The sequence below is a fragment of the Gorilla gorilla genome, chromosome 18 (genome assembly GCF_029281585.2).
Source record: "Gorilla gorilla gorilla isolate KB3781 chromosome 18, NHGRI_mGorGor1-v2.1_pri, whole genome shotgun sequence".
Classification (NCBI taxonomy): Eukaryota; Metazoa; Chordata; class Mammalia; order Primates; family Hominidae; genus Gorilla; species Gorilla gorilla.
This window is the reverse complement of record NC_073242.2, coordinates 31,618,931-31,637,907: the sequence shown is the minus strand read 5'-3', so window position 1 is coordinate 31,637,907 and position 18,977 is coordinate 31,618,931. Positions and strand designations below refer to the sequence as shown.

General features: G+C 51.7%; 1 protein-coding gene across 4 annotated transcripts in view; it reads right to left on the bottom strand.

Annotated features, from left to right (window-relative positions):
• Positions 1 to 658: 658 nt before the first annotated feature.
• The window catches only part of QPRT (quinolinate phosphoribosyltransferase), a 28,943-nt gene continuing 10,624 nt past the window's right edge, over positions 659 to 18,977 (bottom strand). The window contains exons 2-5 of one of the 4 annotated variants that reach the window (XM_019012678.4): positions 15,265 to 15,308; positions 4,152 to 4,690; positions 2,227 to 2,361; positions 659 to 2,155 (exon numbers count right to left, since the gene is read on the bottom strand). In XM_019012678.4, the coding sequence (XP_018868223.3) occupies positions 1,943 to 2,155; positions 2,227 to 2,361; positions 4,152 to 4,690; positions 15,265 to 15,295 (918 nt within the window). In that variant the 5' untranslated portion in view covers positions 15,296 to 15,308 and the 3' untranslated portion in view covers positions 659 to 1,942. The remainder of the gene's footprint in view (positions 2,156 to 2,226; positions 2,362 to 4,151; positions 4,691 to 15,264; positions 15,309 to 18,977) is intronic. The other 3 variants (XM_063699609.1, XM_063699610.1, XM_019012681.4) reach the window with 3 other exon arrangements.

Sequence of the window (18,977 nt, the reverse complement as noted above, 5' to 3'; positions counted from 1 at the left end):
CCCATGCATCTCCCCTGCCTGGAAATCCATTTCCCTGCAAGGAGGGCGTGTGTTGCCCTAGAGTGCCCAGGATCCATTTCCTGTTCCCCCAGTAATGGAGTGCCCTCCCCAGCCCTCAGAGCTGGAGGATACTGGAGGGCTAACCCATTTCTGGGTTCAGGGAGAGCTTAAGACTCAGCCAGGCAGGTTCCTTTTGCTTTTTTAATGGAATGCTGTGGCTGCAACGAGCATTTTCCAGTTGGCCACAGCTCACCCCCACTTTGTCTTATTCCAGTTCCACCCATTTATTTTATCCGAATAGGTCCTGGAGGCACCGAGTTTGCAGCTCCTGGTACCCACTCCTCACTTCTGCTCTGTCAGGCCCCAATGCCTGCCCAGATCCCACGTGTTTTCCCTCTGGTTCCCAGATCACCCCTGGGCTCAACTTTCCTCCCTTGATGCCTAGTGGCACCCCTGGTCCCATGGGGCTTCAGTTTCCCCAGTTCAGGTATAAGAAGCTGGGGTTCATCTGAGCGTGTCCATGTTCCCCCTGGAGGAAGGACGGGAGCAGGCAGGGTGGAGCTGGGATTAGAGGGGACAGGGCAGCTGCAGGTGGCACCTCTGGGCTGTGTCCTCTTGTAGCAGGACGAGCCACAGACAAAACTCCTCAGGCACCGGATTAAAGAAGGAAGAGGTTTATTTGGCCAGGAGCATTGGCAGACTTGCATCTTAATAGCTGAGATCCCTGAAAAAGAAATTCTTGGCCTTTTTAAAGGCTTACAACTCTAAGGGGTCCACGTGAAAGGGTCGTGATATCTCAAGCAAGCATGGGGAACGTGACTGGGGGCTACCTGCATCAGCTAACAGAGCAGAAAGTTTTGCAACGCTTTTTCATACAATGTCTGGAATTTACAGATAACACAAGTAGTTTAGGTCAGGGGTTGATATTATTATTATTGTTACTTTTTTTTAACTACCAGGGCCGGGTGGTGTCGCCAAGGTCTTCTGGCTATTTATCTTACTTGTTTTGTTTTGTTTTGTTTTCTAACTTTTTGCTTTCTCTCTTTCCTCCTGTCTTGTAAACTAGGCAAGGTGGGGGGAGGAGGGCAGCAGGAATAGTGGTCTCCTTCTTACTGTGGGACTGGCCCCTTTTGTTTAGGGTATCACCAAAGGCAGTGTCCAGGCCAGCCCAGTGTCTCTGCCCAGCGAACCTCCATCTGCTGTGCACTCACAGCCAGGCCATGCTGGTGTTTGGTACAGGTTGGGTGCATGAAGGATGAAGGTTTTGGCCTGTCTGGGGCTTTTGCCTGCCTTTCTTCCTTTCTTTCTATCCTTCCTTTCCCTCCCTCCCTCCCTCCCTCTCTCTTTCTCTCTTTCTTTCCTTTGTTTCTTCTTTGGAGACAGAGTCTCGCTCTATCACCCAGGCTGGAGTGCAGTGGCACCATCAGCTCACTGCAACCTCCACTTCCTGGGTTCAAGCGATTCTCCTGCCTCAGCCTAAGTAGCTGGGATTACAGGTGCGTGCCACCACACCCAGCTAATTCTATTTTTGGTAGAGATGGGGTTTCACCATGTTGGCCAGGCTGGTCTCGAACTCCTGAACTCAAGTGATCTTCCCACCTCAGCCTCCCAAAGTGCTGGGATTACAGGTGTGAGCCATCGTGCCCGGCTGTCCCAGGTAACTTCTGACATTTGCTGACCCCTCACTATGTGCTCATTATCACCGCAGAACCCCATGTGGTTGATCCTTTATTAGACCCATTTTACAGATTAGGAAACTGAGATGAGCAGAGGTGAAGTCAGCCCTGACAGGTCACAGGAGCAGCAGGTGGCAGAGCCAGAGTTGGGCTCAAGCTAGTGCCAAGTGTGCCCCATTGGCCACTGACCCTAAAGATGTGTGACCCGGAGGGTCCTGAGGAGCCACGTTAACCCATGGCCGGTGTCATCCTCTTCCGGTTTAGGACTAGTGGATTTTGGGCACTGGAGCCGCCTCTTTGGCAAACAGCTTGAGGGAGAAATCAAGGGCTGGGGCCGCCTGGGTCAGCATCCCCATGGAGATGACGTCTATGTGCGGCCCGCAGAACTGGGGGAGGTTGTCCAGGGTGATGCCCCCACTGGCTTCCACAGCCACACTCGGGAACTGGGCCTTCAGCACGGTGGCCGTGGGGTGCAGCTCCTGCGGGACACAAGCCAAGGGGAGGTAAGAGCCCACCACAGACCCCTCCCCAGAGGCAGAGCCCACCTTACCTCTGGCTTGAAGTTGTCCAGCAGGACAAGGTCGGCACCCGCCTCAGCTGCCTGCACGGCCTCCTGCAGGCTGCTGCATTCCACTTCCACCTTCAGAGTGAAGTCAGCCGCCTGTCGGGCCGCCCGCACCGCCTGCTGGGCAGCCGGGAGGACAAGGGTGAGGACTGGGCCCAGCACCTGGCACTGGGGCGCAGGGAGCCAGGAGGGCAAGGGTGACGATAGGGCCCAGCACTGCAGCTGGGGCGCGGGGAGCCGGGACTGACATTTGAAAAGCTTCGGGTGGACCATGAGCTTGGGGTTAATAAGGAAACCAGACATTGGGGTTGTTTTTGTTTTGTTTTGTTTTGTTTTGTTTTTGAGACAGGGTCTCAACCTGTCGCCCAGGCTGGAGTGCGGTGGTGCAATGATAGCTCACTGCAGCCTCTACCTCCTGGGATCAAGTGATTCTCCCACCTCAGTCTCCCGAGTAGCTGGGACTACAGGTGCGTGCCACCATGCCCAGCTAATTTTTGTATTTTTAGTAGAGACGACGTTTCACCATGGTGGCCAGGATGGTCTCTAACTCATGACCTCGTGATCCGCCCACCTCAGCCTCCCAAAGTGCTGGGATTACAGGCGTGAGCCACCGCACCTGGCCACTGTTTTGTTTTTGAGTCAGGGTCTCGCTCTGTCGTCCAGGCTGGAGTTCAGTGCAGTCATAGTTCACTGCAGCCTCCACCTCCTGGGATCAAGTGATCCTCCCACCTCAGCCTCCCAAGTGGCTGGGACTACAGGGGCTTGCCCACAAGCATGGCTAATTTTTTAATTTTTTGTAGAGACAGAATCTTGCTATATGGCCCAGGCTGGTCTCAAACTCCAGGACTTAAGTCATCCCCCCAACTGGGCCTCCCAAAGTGCTGGGATTATAGGTATGAGCCACTGAGCCAGGATGTTTTATTGTAGGTTAAAATGACCACTTTTGTGGGTCAAAAAGTGGATGAATATCAGCAATATTTGGCATTTGGACCTGAGCTCAATTTGACTCAGAATATTAAAATTAGAAGGGGTGTTTAAGGACATTTCACAGATGGGAAATAAGGTGCAGAGGGCTAGAGAGATGGGCTCAAGGCTGTGGTGCCAGTGACACTGGCTTCCCCTGTGTTGTCCTTTGCTCTTGAACATCACACCACGCAGCAGCAGAACAAAGATAAAGAACCAATTCCAAAACCAGGCGTGGTAGCTTATGCATATAATCCCAGCACTTTGGGTGGCCCAGGTGGGAGGATCACTTGAGTCCAGAAGTTTGAGACCAGCCTGGGCAACATAGTGAGACCCCATCTCAAAAAAAAAAAAAAAAAAAAGGCAGCTGGGCACAGTGGCTCACTCCTGTAATCCCAGCACTTTGGGAGGCCGAGGTGGGTGGATCACCTGAGGTCAGGAGTTTGAGACCAGTCTGGCCAACATGGTGAAACCCTGTCTCTACTAAAAAATACAAAAATTAGCCGGGCATGGTGGCTGGCGCCTGTAATCCCAGCTACTCGGGAGGTGGAGGCAGGAGAATTGCTTGAACCCAGGAGGCAGAGGTTCCAGTGAGCCGAGATTGCATCGCTTCACTCCAGCCTGGGTGAAAGAGTGAGACTCCATCTCAAAAAAAAAAAAAAAAAAAGCAAAAATTAGCCAGTGGGGTGGAGCATGCCTGTATATCCAGCTACTGGAGAGACTGAGGCCCTATCTCCAGAAAAAGAAAAGCAGGCCCAGCTCCCCTTTAGCTTAGCTGGATGAGCTCAACTGAGTCCAGCTCAGACAGAGGAGTGGAGGTGGGAAGAGTCTTGTGTTGCTGACTCCAGGCCATGGCTGTTCACCGGGTCATGGCTGGAGGCTCTGGAGAGGGGAGGGGAGGGGTGTGCTGAGGGTGGGGTTGGACCGGGGACAGGCAGGACCAGCACCTTCTCCACGCCACCGGCGGCCACCACATGGTTATCCTTCACCATCACCAGCCCTCCGAGGTCATAGCGGTGCGAGGCGGCCCCGCCCACCAGGAGCCCATACTTCTCCACCAGCCGGAAGCCTGGCGTGGTCTTCCTCGTGCCTGCCACGTGCCCAGTCCAGCCGGCCCCCCTGGCGGCCTCCACTGCAGCGGCGGCAGCACTGGCAATGCCACTGCAGCGAGCCAGCATGTTGAGGGCCACCCGTTCCCCCAGCAGCAGGCGGTGGGCAGGGCCCCGGACCTCGGCCACTCTGGCCACCGGCACCAGCTTCGATCCCTCGGGGAGGAACCAGGAGACTTGGCAGTTGAGTTGGGTAAATATGGCATCAAAGAAAGGCTGCCCTGCCAGTACCCCAGGGGATTTGGCCCACAGCGCCGCCTGCGAGGGGCCTGCCCCGCTGACCAAGGCTGCGTAGTTGAGCCCTGGGCAGTCCTCTCGGAGCCAGCTGTCCACCAGGGCTGCCAGGGTGACGGGCGGCGGCAGCAGCAGCGCCAGACCTGGGGGGGAAGAGAGAACAGCTGTTGAGTTTGGCTGCCTCTCCTGCTGTCAGGGGTCACTGTCAAAATGTTTAACAACCAGTGAAACTGGGAACTGGTCCATCAGCCTCAAGATCTAGGGGTCCCAGGGGAGGGACTGCGGTGAGGAAGGGGGGCGTGGGGGGAAGGGAGGTTGTGGGAGCGAGGGTGGGGGAGTGCTGTGGGCTGGATGAGATCACTGGGCACCTAGTTAAATTTAAACTTCTGGGCCGGGCGCGGTGGCTCACGCCTGTAATCCCAGTACTTTGGGAGGCCGAGGCAGGCGGATCACGAGGTCAGGAGATCGAGACCATTGTGGCTAATATGGTGAAAACCCCGTCTCTACTAATAATACGAAAAAATTAGCCAGGCTTGGTGGCGGGCGCCTGTAGTCCCAGCTACTCCAGAAGCTGAGGCAGGAGAATGGCCTGAACCTGGGAGGCGGAGCTTGCAGTGAGCCGAGATCAGGCCACTGCACTCCAGCCGGGGTGACAGAGTAAGACTCCGTCTCAAAAAAAAAAAAAAAATTAAACTTCTGACCGGGTGCGGTGGCTCACGCCTGTAATCCCAAACACTTTGGGAGGCCGGGGTAGGCAGATCACTTGAGGTCAGGAGTTCAAGGCCAGCCTGGCCAACATGGTCTCTACTAAAAATACAAAAATTAGCCAGGCTTGGGGGCAGACACCTGCAATCCCATCACAGTTTGTTTATCCAATACTCACCAGTTGCAGCTTTCAAATTCACTTAAAAAAAAAAATCAGTCTAGCCAGGCATGGTGGCTCACGCCTGTAATCCCAGCACTTTGGGAGGCCAAGGCGGGAGGATCACCCAAGGTCAGGAGTTTGAGACCAGCCTAGCCAAAATGGTAAAACCCTCTCTCTACTAAAAGTACAAAAATTAGCCGGGCGTGGTGGCAGGTGCCTGCAATCCCAGCTACTCGGGAGGCTGAGGCAAGAGAATTGCTTGAACCCGGGAAGCAGAGGTTGCAGTGAGCCGAGGTCACGCCACTGCACTGCAGCCTGGGTGACAGAGCTAGACTCCATCTAAAAAAATAGTAATAAAAATAAAAAATAAATAAAATGAGGATGATGGGGCTGGGTACAGTGGCTCATGCTTGTAATCCCAGCACTTTGGGAGGCTGAGGCAGGTGGATCATCTGAGGTCAGGAGTTCGAGACCAGCCTGGCCAACATGGCGAAACCCCGAAAAAAATGAGCCGAGTATAGTGGCGCACGCCTGTAATCCTAGCCACTCGGGAGGCTGAAGCAGGAGAATCGCTTGAACCCAGGAGGCAGAGGTTGAAGTGAGCTGAGATCGTGCCACTGCACTCCAGCCTGGGTGACAGAGCAAGACTCCGTCTCAAAAAAAAAAAAAAAAAAGGATGATGGGGAGGTGCGGAAGGTTAATGGGTACAAAAAAAAAATAGAAAGAATGAATAAGACCTACTATTTGCTAGCACAACAGGGTGACTATAGTCAATAATAACTGTACATTTTGAAATAACTAAAAGAATGCAATTGGATTGTAACAGAAAGGATAAATGCTTGAGGGGATGGACACCCCATTCTCTATGATGTAATTTTTTTTTTTTTTTTTTTTTGAGACAGAATCTCACTCTTGTTGCCCAGGCTGGAGTGCAATGGAGTGATCTCGTCTCGCTTCAACCTCCGCCTTCCGGATTCAAGCGATTCGCCTGCCTCAGCCTCCCGAGTGGCTGGGGTTACAGGCGCCTGCCACCATACCCGGCTAAATTTTGTATTTTTAGTACAGACGGGGTTTCACCATGTTGGCCAGGCTGGTCTGGAACTCCTGTCCTTGTGATTCGCCCGCCTCCGCCTCCCAAAGTGCTGGGATTACAGGCGTGAGCCACTGCGCCCGGCCTAACCTGATTTATTTATTTATTTATTTTTTTGAGACGGAGTCTCGCTCTGTCGCCACTGTGGCGCCTGCAGTGGCCTGGCGACTGCAGAGGCGCGATCTCGGCGTCAGCCACCGCACCTGGCCCATGATGTGATTATTATGCATTGCATGCCTTTATCAATGTGCACCCCATAAATATATACACCTACTACATACCCACACTTTTTTTTTTTTTTTTTTTTTGAGACAGTCTCGCTCTGTTGCAGTGGCGCGATGTCGGCTCACGGCAAGCTCCGCCTCCCGGGTTCACGCCATTCTCCTGCCCCAGCCTCCCGAGTAGCTGGGACTACAGGCGCCCGCCACCACGCCTGGCTAATTTTTTTGTGTTTTTAGTAGAGACGGGGTTTCACCGTGTTAGCCGGGATGGTCTCGATCTCCTGACTTCGTGATCCACCCGCCTCGGCCTCCCAAAGTACTGGGATTACAGGCGTGAGCCACCGCGCCCGGCCAGTACCCACATTTAAAAAATAAATAAATAAATAAAGATAGTCGACATGGTGAAGGCCCCTCGCGCTGTAGGCATAGCCCGTGATGGGCCCTGCATGGCTGCGGGCAGAGGCAAACCCAGGCGCGGTGCAACAGCGCCGTCTATCGGTAGGGAGAAGACCTGCAGCATAATGGACCCCCGCCATCCGTGGAGTTGGCTTCCCCTTGAGGGGAACACAGAGCCAGCGAGGGTGTTTGATTTAGCGCGCACACACGTGCACGCACACGCACAGGCACGCGCACACAGCACAATTCTGTTCCAAGTGGAAGTGAAGGCCAGACATCCTGGCTTGCTCCGCTCTCCAAAGAGGGCCCTCTCTTGTCTACTTCCCCAAAGCCAAGCTGCTGAGTCTCTACTCACTCACCCCACCTCCCCTCCGAGCCACAAGCCTCCTTGACTGCACCCGGCTCTCCTTTGCCACATTCTCTCCCACATCTACCCCAGATGGCTCCTGTCCCTCCACTAAGAGCTAGCTATACTGAGGCTGGGCACTGTCTCTGTTGGTCACATCCAGCTACGGAAAAGGCCTGGGAGCAAACGGCAGTGAGGAGAGCCTAATCCCCCACTCCCACTCCATTCAAACTAGGTGCAGTGCAGTAGCGCGATCATGGCTCACTGCAGCCTCAACTGCCCAGGCTTAAGCAATCCTCTCGCCTCAGCTTCCCAAGGAACTGGGACTACAGGCGCACACCAACCATGCCCGGCTGATTTTTGTATATTTTTTGTTGTAGAGATGGGGGTCTCACTATATTCCCCAGCCTGGTCTTGAACTCCCAGGCTTAAGCAATCCTCGCACCTCAGCCTCTCAAAGTCCTGGGATTACAGGAGTGAGCCACTGTGCCCACCCTGATTTTTTTTTTTTTTTTTTTTTTTTTTTTTTTTTGATACAGAGCTTCACTCTTTTGCCCAGGCTGGAGTGAAGTGGCCTGATGTCGCCTCACTGCAACCGCCGTCCCGCGGGTTCCAGGGATCCTTCTGCCTCAGCCTCCCAAGTAGCTGGGATTACAGGCGCCCGCCACCACGCCCAGCTAATTTTTGTATTTTTAGCAGAGACAGGGTTTTGCCATTTTGGCCAGGCTGGTCTCAAACTCCTGACCTTGGGTGATCTGCCCGCCTGGGCCTCCCAAAGTGCTGGGATTACAGGCGTGAGCCACTGTGCCTGGTCAGCCTGATTTTTTTCTTTTTTTTTTCAGGCTGATTTTTTAAAAAATGGATTTGAATTCTGCAACTGGTGAGTATTGGGTAAACAACCTGTGATGCAGGCTGGGCATCATGGCTCACGCCGTAATTCCAGCACTTTGGGAGGCCAAGGTGGGCAGATCACGAGGTCAGGAGTTCAAGACCAGCCTGGCCAACATGGTGAGACCCCCATCTCTATGAAAAAATACAAAAACTAGCCGGGCGTGGTGGCACGCGCCTGTAATCCCAGCTTCGTGGGAGGCTGAGGCAGGATAATCACTTGAACCAGGGAGGCGGAGTTTGCAGTGAGCTGAGGTCATGCCACTGCACTCCAGCCTGGACCACAGACTGAGAATCCATCTCAAAAAAAGAAGAAAGCAACTACTGATACACACAACCATAGGGACCTGTCTCAAATGTATCAGTCTAACTAAAAGGAGCCAGATCCAAAAGGCCGTATGATCCCATTCCCACAGCATCCTGGGAAAGGCAAAACTATAGGCACAGAGCAAATCAGCATTGCCTGGGGAGTGGGAGGAGCTGACCACCGAGATCTGGCGAGGTTGCAAAGAAAAAGGAACACTTATACACTGTTGGTGGGAGTGTAAATTAGTTAAACCATCGTGGAGGACAGTGCAGCAATTTCTCAAAGACCAAAAACCAGAAATACCATTCCACCCAGCAATCCCATTAGTGGGTATATACCCAAAGGAATGTAAGCCATTCTGTTATAAAGACACATCACAGCACTATTCACCATGGGAAAGACATGATTCAACCTAAATGCCCATCAATGCTAGACTGGACAAAGAAAGTGTGGTACACATACACCATGGAATACTATGCAGCCATAAAAAAGAATGAGATTACATTCTTTGCAGGGACATGGATGGAGCTGGAGGCCATTATCCTTAGCAAACAAACGCAGGAACAGAAAACCAAATACTGCATGTTCTCACTTATAAGTGGGAGCTAAATGATGAGAACACATGGACACATAGAGGGGAATAACACATACTGGAGCCTATTGGAGGGCGGAAGTTTGGAGGAGGGCAAGTGTAGCAAGACGAGCTGCGGACAAAACCCCTCAGACACCGAGATAGTGAAGGGAGCGGCTTTAATCAGCTGGGAGCATTGGCAGGCTAGCGTCTTAAAATCCGAGCTCCTCAGGTGCTCAACTTCTGTCCTTTTTAAGGGCTCACAACTCTAAGGGGGTCCGTGTGAGAGGGTCATGATTGATTGAGCAAGCCAGGGGGTACGTGACAGGGGCTGCGAGCACTGGTGGTCAGAGTGAAACAGAACCTAACGGGAGGTTTCACAGTGTCCTTCCATACAATGTCTGGAATCTATAGATAACAACAGTTGCTAGGTCAGGGGTCGAATTTTAACTACCAGGCTTAGGTCAGGCAGGCCCAGGCCTGATTTCGGGTCTGGTTCCTTGGTTTCCGGTCTGGTTCCTAGGCGCCAGGCTACCTGCCTTTAGTTTCGCTTCTCTTTCCTTTTCTGAGTATAAAACAATATGAGAGGGTCTCTCTCTTCCCTGAAGAGGATCAGGAAAAATAACTAATGGGTACTAAACTTAATATCTGGGTGACTAAATAATGTGTACAACCCCCATGACACAAGTTTTCCTATATAATAAACCTGCACATGCACCCCTGAACTTAAGATAAAAGTTAAGTTTAAGGCTGGGCATGGTGGCTCATGCCCGTAATCCCAGCACTTTGGGAAGCCAAGGTGGGTTGATCACCTGAGGTCAGGAGTTCAAGACCAGCCTGTCCAACATGGCAAAACCTCATCTCTGCTAAAAACACAAAAATTAACCAGCCGTGGTGGCAGGCGCCTGTAATCCCAGCTACTTGGGAGGCTGAGGCAGGAGAATCTCTTGAACCCAGGAGGCAGAGGTTGCAGTGAGCTGAGATTGCGCCACTGCACTCCATCCTGGGTGACAGAGCGCAATTCGGTCTCAAAAAAAAAGTTAAATTTAAAAACAAACAAAAGGCTGGGCGCGGTGGCTCACGCCTGTAATCCCAGCACTTTGGGAGGCTGAGGCAGGCGAATCACCTGAGATCAGGAGTTTGAGACCAGCCTGACCAATATTATGAAACCCCGTCTCTCCTAAAAATACAAAAATTAGCCGGGCATGGTGGTGTGCGCCTGTAGTCCCAGCTACTCGGGAGGCTGAGGCAGGAGAATCGCTTGAACCCAGGAGGCAGAGGTTGCAGTGAGTCAATATCGCGCCATTGCACTCCAGCCTGGCCAACAAGAGCGAAACTCAGTCTCAAAAAAAAAAAAAAAAAGAATAAAAACAAACAAAAAATTAGCCTGAGGTCAGGAGTTCAAGACCAGCCTGTCCAACATGGCAAAACCCTGTCCCTACTAAAAACACAAAACTTAGCTGGGTGTGGTGGCATGCGCCTGTAATCCCAGCTCCTCGGGAGGCTGAGGCACGAGAATTGCTTGAACCTAGGAGGCAGAGTTTGCAGTGAGCCGAGATAGCACCACTGTATTCCAGCCTGGGCAACAGAGTGAGACTCTGTCTTAAATAAATTAATAAACAAACAAATAAATAAAGTAACTTTGATGGGCTCACTCAGAGGTTCTGTCTATAGCCAAACCTCACTCAGGTTCCCTCAGCTCTTTTCCAGTTAGGCCTTGGACTTCCGTGTTCACCTCTGCATCGTCCAATTTTAGCAAGAATCCTGCTAAGTCAGCTTAGCCAGTCCCTCATCCTCCACATCTGATTGCCCCCGATCCCTGATGGGGGTCCTCATCCTCCACTCTCCCCCAGGCGCTGTCTGACCACCTTGGCCTGCCCTCAGCAAGAATCCCTTTAGGTTGGTCTCGTCAGAATACCCCCAACCCCCAGTGCTTTCTCATGGTAATGTCCCATCCACTGCCCCCAACTCTGCTCGTTGGCTATAACCCCCATGGTGTACTCCTCGAGTTCAGCCCAGTTCTGATCTAAGGTCACTCTTCCCCTACAGCAATAGTCTGGAATGCAATATGTTTTTGCTATTTTAACGACTGTCTAGTTCTGGTTTTCTTTGATCACTCTCCTGCTGAAAACTGACCTTTCATGGTTTCAGCTCCAGTTCTCTTGACTTTTTTCTTTCTTTCTTTTTGAGACAGAGTGGAATGCAGTGGTGCAATCATGGCTCACTGCAGCCTTGAACTCCCGGGCTCATGTGGTCCTCTCACCTCAGCCTCCTGAGTAGCTGCTCCACCATGCCAAGGTAATTTTTTTTTTTTTTTTAATAGAGACAGGGTCTCAAACTCCTGGCCTTTTAAACATTTTTTTCTTTTTCTTTTTTTTGAGACAGAGTCTCACTTTGTTGCCCAGGCTGGAGTGCAGTAAAGGGATGGAGCCCTGAGCTTTGGCAATAAAAGTAGACTCACTGCAGCCTCCGCCTCCTGAGTTCTCCTGCCTCAGCCTCCTGAGTAGCTGGGATTACAGGCATGTGCCACCATGCCTGGCCAATTTTTGTATTTTAGTACATTTCTGTATTTTATAACAGCACGAGGAGGTCATTATTGTCATCCCTGTCACAGATTAGGAACCCAAGGCCCCTGAGGGTTGTCTCCGGTCCACAATCACTTAGTGACAAGTGGCAGAGCCAGGGCTGGACCTCAGGTGTGCGGCCCCAGAGCCTGGGCTCTGATTCACTGTGCTACGCAACCTCTCTGATGGGATAAGTATCCTAGCTCACATGCTATGAAGCTAACCAATATAAAATTGCCAATATTTGGCCGTTTTGACCAATAAAAGCAGCAAATTTATATGGTTCAGTATGCGAAGCACTTGGATATAGCAGAAAACTCAATGGCCAGACACAGTCTTTGCCCATCAAGAGGAAACAGCCGTAGGCTGTGATGATGGGGGAAGAACAGGAAGCACAGAGGGACCAGGATCTAACCTCCGGGCGTGTCTGTGAGGCCCCTGCTGAGGAAGTGATGTTTAAGGGAAGACCTGCAAGAGGAACAAGAGCTGAAGGGGGAGATTGGGGATGAGGATAAGGGAAGGGGCTTCCAGGCCAAGGCACAGTCCTGCAACAGCATAGGCTAAAGCCTGACAAGTAAGAGAAAGAGCTGCCCACGCTGTTGCCTCCATGCCTAGCAATTATTAACACCCCACGCAGTGCAGGTGCTCATTGAGGATGTGTCAGAGAATCAGTGAAAAATGGAAAGAAGTTGCCAGGTGTGGAGGCTCATGTCTGTTAATCCCAGCACTCTGGGAAGCCAGGGTGGGAGGAAGACAAGGCCAGGAGTTGGAGGCTGGGCACGGTGGCTCACGCCTATAATCCCAGAACTTTGGGAGGCCGAGGCAAGTGGACTACTTGAAGTCAGGAGTTCAAGACCAGCCTGGCCAAGATGGTGAAACCCCGTCTCTACTAAAAATACAAAAAATAAAAAAAAGTAAAAAAATAAAAAGCCGAGCGCCTGTAATCCCAGCTATTCGGGAGGCTGAGGCAGAGAACTGCTTGAACTTGGGAGGCGGAGGTTGCAGTGAGCCAAGATTGTGCCACCGCACTCCAGCCTGGGCGACAGAGCAAGACTGCGTCTCAAAAACAAAAAACAAAAGACTTTATGTTTGAAAGCCCTTAGGAACACTGTCTAGCACAGGGTAGGCGTGCTCGCGAAGAAAAGAAGCGTTTCTCAAGTGTGGTGGACTCATGGAATAAATGACTAGGTGTCTCTGAGGACCGGTGAGTGATGTTTGCCAGGCAGAGGTGTGGGGTGGGGCCGACATTTGGGGCTGAGAAAACTGATCTGTTCACCTGCAGACAGTGTCGGGGTGGGGGCAGTGTGGGATTCACAGGTGACATGGTGGGAGGGGAGGCCACAGGGAGAAAGAACTAAACTATTTAGCTGAGGAATTTGGCCAGATCGCAGAAGCCATCATCAAATTTCATTTTATTGGCCGGACACAGTGGCTCACACCTGTAATTCCAGCACTTTGGGAGGCCGAGGTGGGCCGATCGCCTAAGGTCAGGAGTTCGAGTCCAGCCTGACCAACATGGTGAAACCCCGTCTCTACTAAAAATACAAAATTAGCCGGGCATGGTGGCACATACCTGTAATCCCAACTACTCAGGAGGCTGAGGCAGGAGAATCGGTTGAACCCGGGAGGTGGAGGTTGCCGTGAGCTGAGATCCCACCATTGTATTCCAGCCTAGGCAACAAGAGCGAAACTCCATCTCAAAAAAAATTTTCTTTTCATTTTATTTTATTATTTTTAAGTAGAGATGGGGGGTCTCGCTATGTTGCCCAGGCTGGTCTTGAACTCCTGGGCTCAAGCAGTCCTCCCACCTCGGCCTCCCAAAGTGCTGGGATTACAGGTGTGATCCACCATGCCTGACCCATCACAGAATTTTAAAAGAGGGAGTGATATGATTATGGTTTTGCTCCAGAAGGGTCACTTCAGCCACCAACTGGAGACAGATTGGGAGGCAAAAGAAGGCTGAGGTAGTCTTGGCCAGACAAAAACTAGGCTGGGCACGGTGGCTGTCACCTGTAATCCCAGTGCTATGGGAGGCCAAGGCAGGAGGGCCACTTGAGGCCTGGGCAACATAGTGGGACCCTGCCTCCACAAATAATTTTTTTTTGTTTGAGATGGAGTCTCACTCTCGCCTGGGCTGGAGTGCAATGGTGTGATCTCAACTCACTGCAACCTCTGCCTCCTGGGTTCAAGTGATTCTCCCGCCTCAGCCTCCCGAGTAGCTGGGATTACAGGCATGCACCATCATCCCTGGCTAATTTTTGTATTTTTATAGAGATGGGGTTTCACCATGTTGGTCAGGCTGGTTCTTGAACTCTTGACCTCAGGTGATCCACCTGCCTCGGCCTTCCAAAGTGCTGGGATTACAGGTGTGAGCCACTGCGCCCGGCCAACAGATAATTAATTTGAAAAAATATTTTCAAAAAAACCAAAAGAGATGGAGCCCTGAACTTTGACAGTAGCTCTGGGGTAGATTTGAGGGCTATTTCCAAAAGGGGATCTACCAGAATTAGCAGCTAAAGACATGTGGGAGCCTTGGGCCTCTGGCCTGGGTAGCTGAGAGCTGGCAGAAGGAGTCATTCCAGGAGAAGAGCAGGCAGGGTGGAGGTGGGACAGCAGGAGGGGGCGGTGACCCCACTGAGTGCCATGGCGTGCCAGCCATGGCGTGCCAGCCGCGGGCACCCCTGTTCCCCTTTGTGCTCTCATCTGGAGCTCACCACAGGGATTCTTCCCATTTCACAAGAACAGAAGCTGAATCCCAAAGCGTTTCCTGAATCATGGCCTGGTGAAACAGCTTAGCTTCTGCAGAGCTCGAGAGAAAGAACGGATTTGGTTTTGCAGAGGTTAAGGCTGAGGCGGCAGCAGGAGATGTGGATGGCGGTGCCCAGAGGGTGGTAGGGAATGGCTCTGGAGTTCAGAAGAGATGCTGCCGTGGCCAGGCGTGGTGGCTCACGCCTGTAATCCCAGCGCTTTGGGAGGCCGAGGTGGGAGGATCACGAGGTCAGGAGATCAAGACCATCCTGGTGAAAACGGTGAAACCCCGTCTCTACTAAAAATACAAAAATTGAACTCCGGGGCCAACATAGCAAAACCCCGTCTCTACTAAAAATACAAAAAGTAGCCAGGCATGGTGGTGGGCGCCTGTGATCCCAGCTACTCAGGAGGCTGAGGCAGGAGAATCGCTTGAACCTGGGAGGCAGAGGTTGCAGTGAGCCGAGATAGTGCCATTGCTCTCCAGCCTGGGCAACAAGAGCAAAACTCCGTCTCAAAAAACAAAAGAAAAAAAGAAAAAGTTAGCTGGGCATGGGGGTGCACGCCTGTAGTCCCAGCTACTCGCCAGCTACTCGGGAGGCTGCGGCTTGAGTCCAGGAGTTGGAGGCTGCAGTGACCTGTGATTGCACCACTGCACTCCAGCCTGGGTGACAGAGCAAGCCACGGTCTCTAAAATAAAATAATAAGATAAAGAACTCACAGGGCATGTCCAACAAAAAGAGAAGCAGCATCAGGAGTGGGTACCTGGGAAGGAGAAGAGGGTTTTGGGAGGTGAGCAGAAGTAAATAGAAGGAAGACTGAAGATGGGGCTCTGCACTTAGCAACTGTGAGGCCTGTGCCAGAGCGGTTTTCGTGCCGTGTGTCGGGGGCAGAAGCCACATTGTCATGCTCGAGGAGCGCACGGGAGGCAGGGAAGTGGGGGTGTTGGTGTGAACCACTCCTTTCAAGAGAAGTGGACACAGTGGGGCCTCTGCCTGGGCTGCACACCAGAATCACAGGGAGCTTTTCAAACTTTCAGATGCTTAGGCCCATTCCAACCCAGTGAACCAGAATCTCTGGGGGTAGTTTCCAGGGATCCAGGTTGGGGAAGAGCCAGCCCCCACCCTGCTCTGTGACTCAGATGCACATGAGGATCAAGAATCAATGCTCGGCCAGGGGCGGTGGCTCATGCCTGTAATCCCAACACTTTGGGAGGCCGAGGCAGAAGGATTGCTTGAGGCCAGGAGTTTGAGACCAGCCTGGGCAGCATAGTGAGAACCCATCTCTACAAAAACAATTTTAAAAATTAGCTGGGCATGGTGACACATGCCTGTAGTCCTAGCTATTCAGAAGGCTGAAGTGGGAGGATCCCTTGAGTCCAGGAGTTGGAGGCTGCAGTGAGCTATGATGGAGCTACTGCACTCTGGCCTAGGCAGCAGGGTGAGACCCTGCCTCAGGGAAAAAAAAAAACAAAGAACCAATGCTCTCATAAGACCACATATTGGCCGGGCGCGGTGGTCACACCTGTAATCCCAGAACTTTGGGAGGCCAAGGTGGGCCTAACATCACCTTAGGTCAGGAGTTTGAGACCAGCCTGGACAACATGGTGAAGCACTGTCTCTACTAAAAAAATACAAAATTTATCCATGTGTGGCGGTGCACGCCTGTAATCCCAGCTACTCGGGAGACTGGGGTGAGAGAATCGCTTGAATCTGGGAGGCGGAGGTTGCAGTGAGCCGAGGTTGCACCACTGCACTCCAGCCTGGGCAACAGAGTGAGATTCCATCTCAAAAAAAAAAAAAAAAAGAATCAGTCAGGTGTGGTGGCTCATACCTGTAATCCCAGCACTTTGGGGCATTTGAGACCAGCCTGCGCAATATAGTGAGACCCCTATCTCTAAATTAAACATTTTTTAATTGAAAAAATAAAGTTTCAAAGACTCTTAAAACATACTAACCAATCACAAAGTGTAGATTTTACTTAGATCCTAATTCAAACAAACCAAAAGCAAATTAGGCTATTTATGAAACCACTGGAATCTGGACATTGACTGAATGTTTGATAACACCAAGGAAATTTTTAAAGTTTAGTTTTGACAATAGTATTGTGGTTGTAGTAAAAAGAAAAGTCTTTATCTTTTAAGAAAAAAACATGATGAGGCTGGGCGCAGTGACTTGCGCCTGTAATCCCAGCACTTTGGGAGTCCAAGGTGGGTGGATCACCTGAGGTGAGGAGTTCAAGACCAGCCTGGCCAGCACGGCAAAACCCATCTCTACTAAAAAAAAAAAATGCAAAAAAATTAGCTGGGCATGGTGGTGGGCACCTGTATCCCCAGCTATTTGGGAGAGTGAGGCAGGAGAATCACTTGAACCTGGGAGGCAGAGGTTGCAGTGAGCCAAGATCATGCCATTATACTCCAGTCTGGGCAACAAGAGCAAAACTCCGTCTCAAAAAAGAAAGAAAGAAAGAAAGAAAACATGCTGAGATGTTCACATATGAAAAGATTTGAGCCAGGCACGGTGGCTCATGCCTGTAATCCCAACACTTTGGGAGGCTGAGGTTGGAGGATCGCTTGAGGCTGGGAGTTTGAGACCAGCCTGGGCAACACAGCAAGACCCCATCTCTAAAAAAAAAAAAATTTTATTTTAATTAGCCAGGTGTGGTGGCACACGCCTACAGTCCCAGCTACTCCACAGGCTGAGGCAGGAGGACCACTTGAGCCCAGAAGTTGGAGGCTACAAACAGTGAGCTATGATCATGTTACTGCACACCAACCAGCCTGGGTGACAGAACAAGACCCCATCTAAAAAACAAAACAGGCCGGGTGTGGTGGCTCACACCTGTAATCCCAGCACTTTGGGAGGCCGAGGAGGCAGATCACAAGGTCAAGAGATCGAGACCATCCTGGCCAACATGGTGAAACCCTGTCTCTACTAAAACTACAAAATTAGCTGGACATGAGAGCAAGTGCCTGAAGCACGTGTAGTCCCAGCTACTCGTGAGGCTGAGGCAAGATAATCACTTGAACCTGGGAGGTGAAGGTTGCAGTGAGCCGAGATCCTGCCACTGCACTCCAGCCTGGTGACAGAGTCAGACTCCATCTCGAAAAAAAGAAAAAAAGAATCTGGATCTGCTAGCCTGGCCAACATGGTGACACCCCATCTCTACTAAAAATACAAAAATTAGCCGGGCATGGTGGTTTATGCCTGTAGTCCCAGCTACTCGTGAGGCTGAGGCAGGAGAATCGCTTGAACCCGGGAGGCGGAGGTTGCAGCGAGCCAAGATCATGCCACTGCACTCCAGCCTGGACAACAGGGCGAGGCTCTGTCTCAAAAAAAAAAAAAAAAAAAGAATCTGGATCTGATGAAAATTATGGATCTCCTTCCCAGAAAAATGCGTAACCGTGTTCTCACAAAGACACACAATTTCACCTGCAAATTCTGGGGTTCATGAACTCCCCCAGAGCCCATCCATGATCCCTCAGTAAAGAATCCTGGCTCTGAAGGAATCAGGTCGAGATCCCTTGACATCTGCTAAGGTATTTAATCCTCATTACAACCCCGTGAGACCAGTGCCACCAACTCCATTGTCCAGATGTGGAAACGGGCTTCTACAGGTTACAAAACTTGCCAGGGTTTCCACTGCTGCTGAGTGGCAGTCAGGATTCACATCCAGGTCGGCGTTGTTTCAAAAGAGAAAGACACAATGGAGATTGAAAGGTGTTTGGCGTGGCATCCTGCATGGGACCCCCGAGAGCTGGTTCCACAGTGGAGCCAGAGGGACCGTGTGTGTGGGGCCAGCAGGCACTTCAAACATGGAGGAGGGCCTAAGCACCTGTGCCTCCCATCCTCTGTCCTCCCCACAACCTTCTGAGCAGGGAACTATTTTTTTTCCTTTTTTTTTGAGATGGAGTCTCGCTCTGTCGCCCAGGCTGGAGTGCCGAGGCCTGGTCTCAGCTCACTGCAACCTCCACCACTGGGGTTCAAGCAATTCTCCTGCCTCAGCCTCCCATGTAGCTGGGATTACAGGTGCGCACCACCACACTGGGCTAATTTTTGTACTTTTAGTAGAGACAGGGTTTCACCATGTTGGCCAGGCTGGTCTCAAACACCTGACCTCAAGTGCTCCACCACCCACCTCAGCCTCCCAAAGTGCTGGGATTACAGGCGTGAGCCACCATGGCGGGCCAGAGCAGGGAACTATTATTGTCATTTTACAGATGGAAGAGAACGGGACTCTGAGAAGCCAGGACCCACCCATGGTCACACAGCCCCATCCCTGGTGGAGCCTTCTGAGCGTAGAGCATGGCCCCCTGGGTTTGTGCTGGTGGAAGGGTTTACGGGGCGCCAGTTTAGTCAGCCACCCCTGTGTAGGACACCTATGGAACACCATAGGGGGCCTCTGAGGAGAATCACCTCCTTATTGCCATTGTGT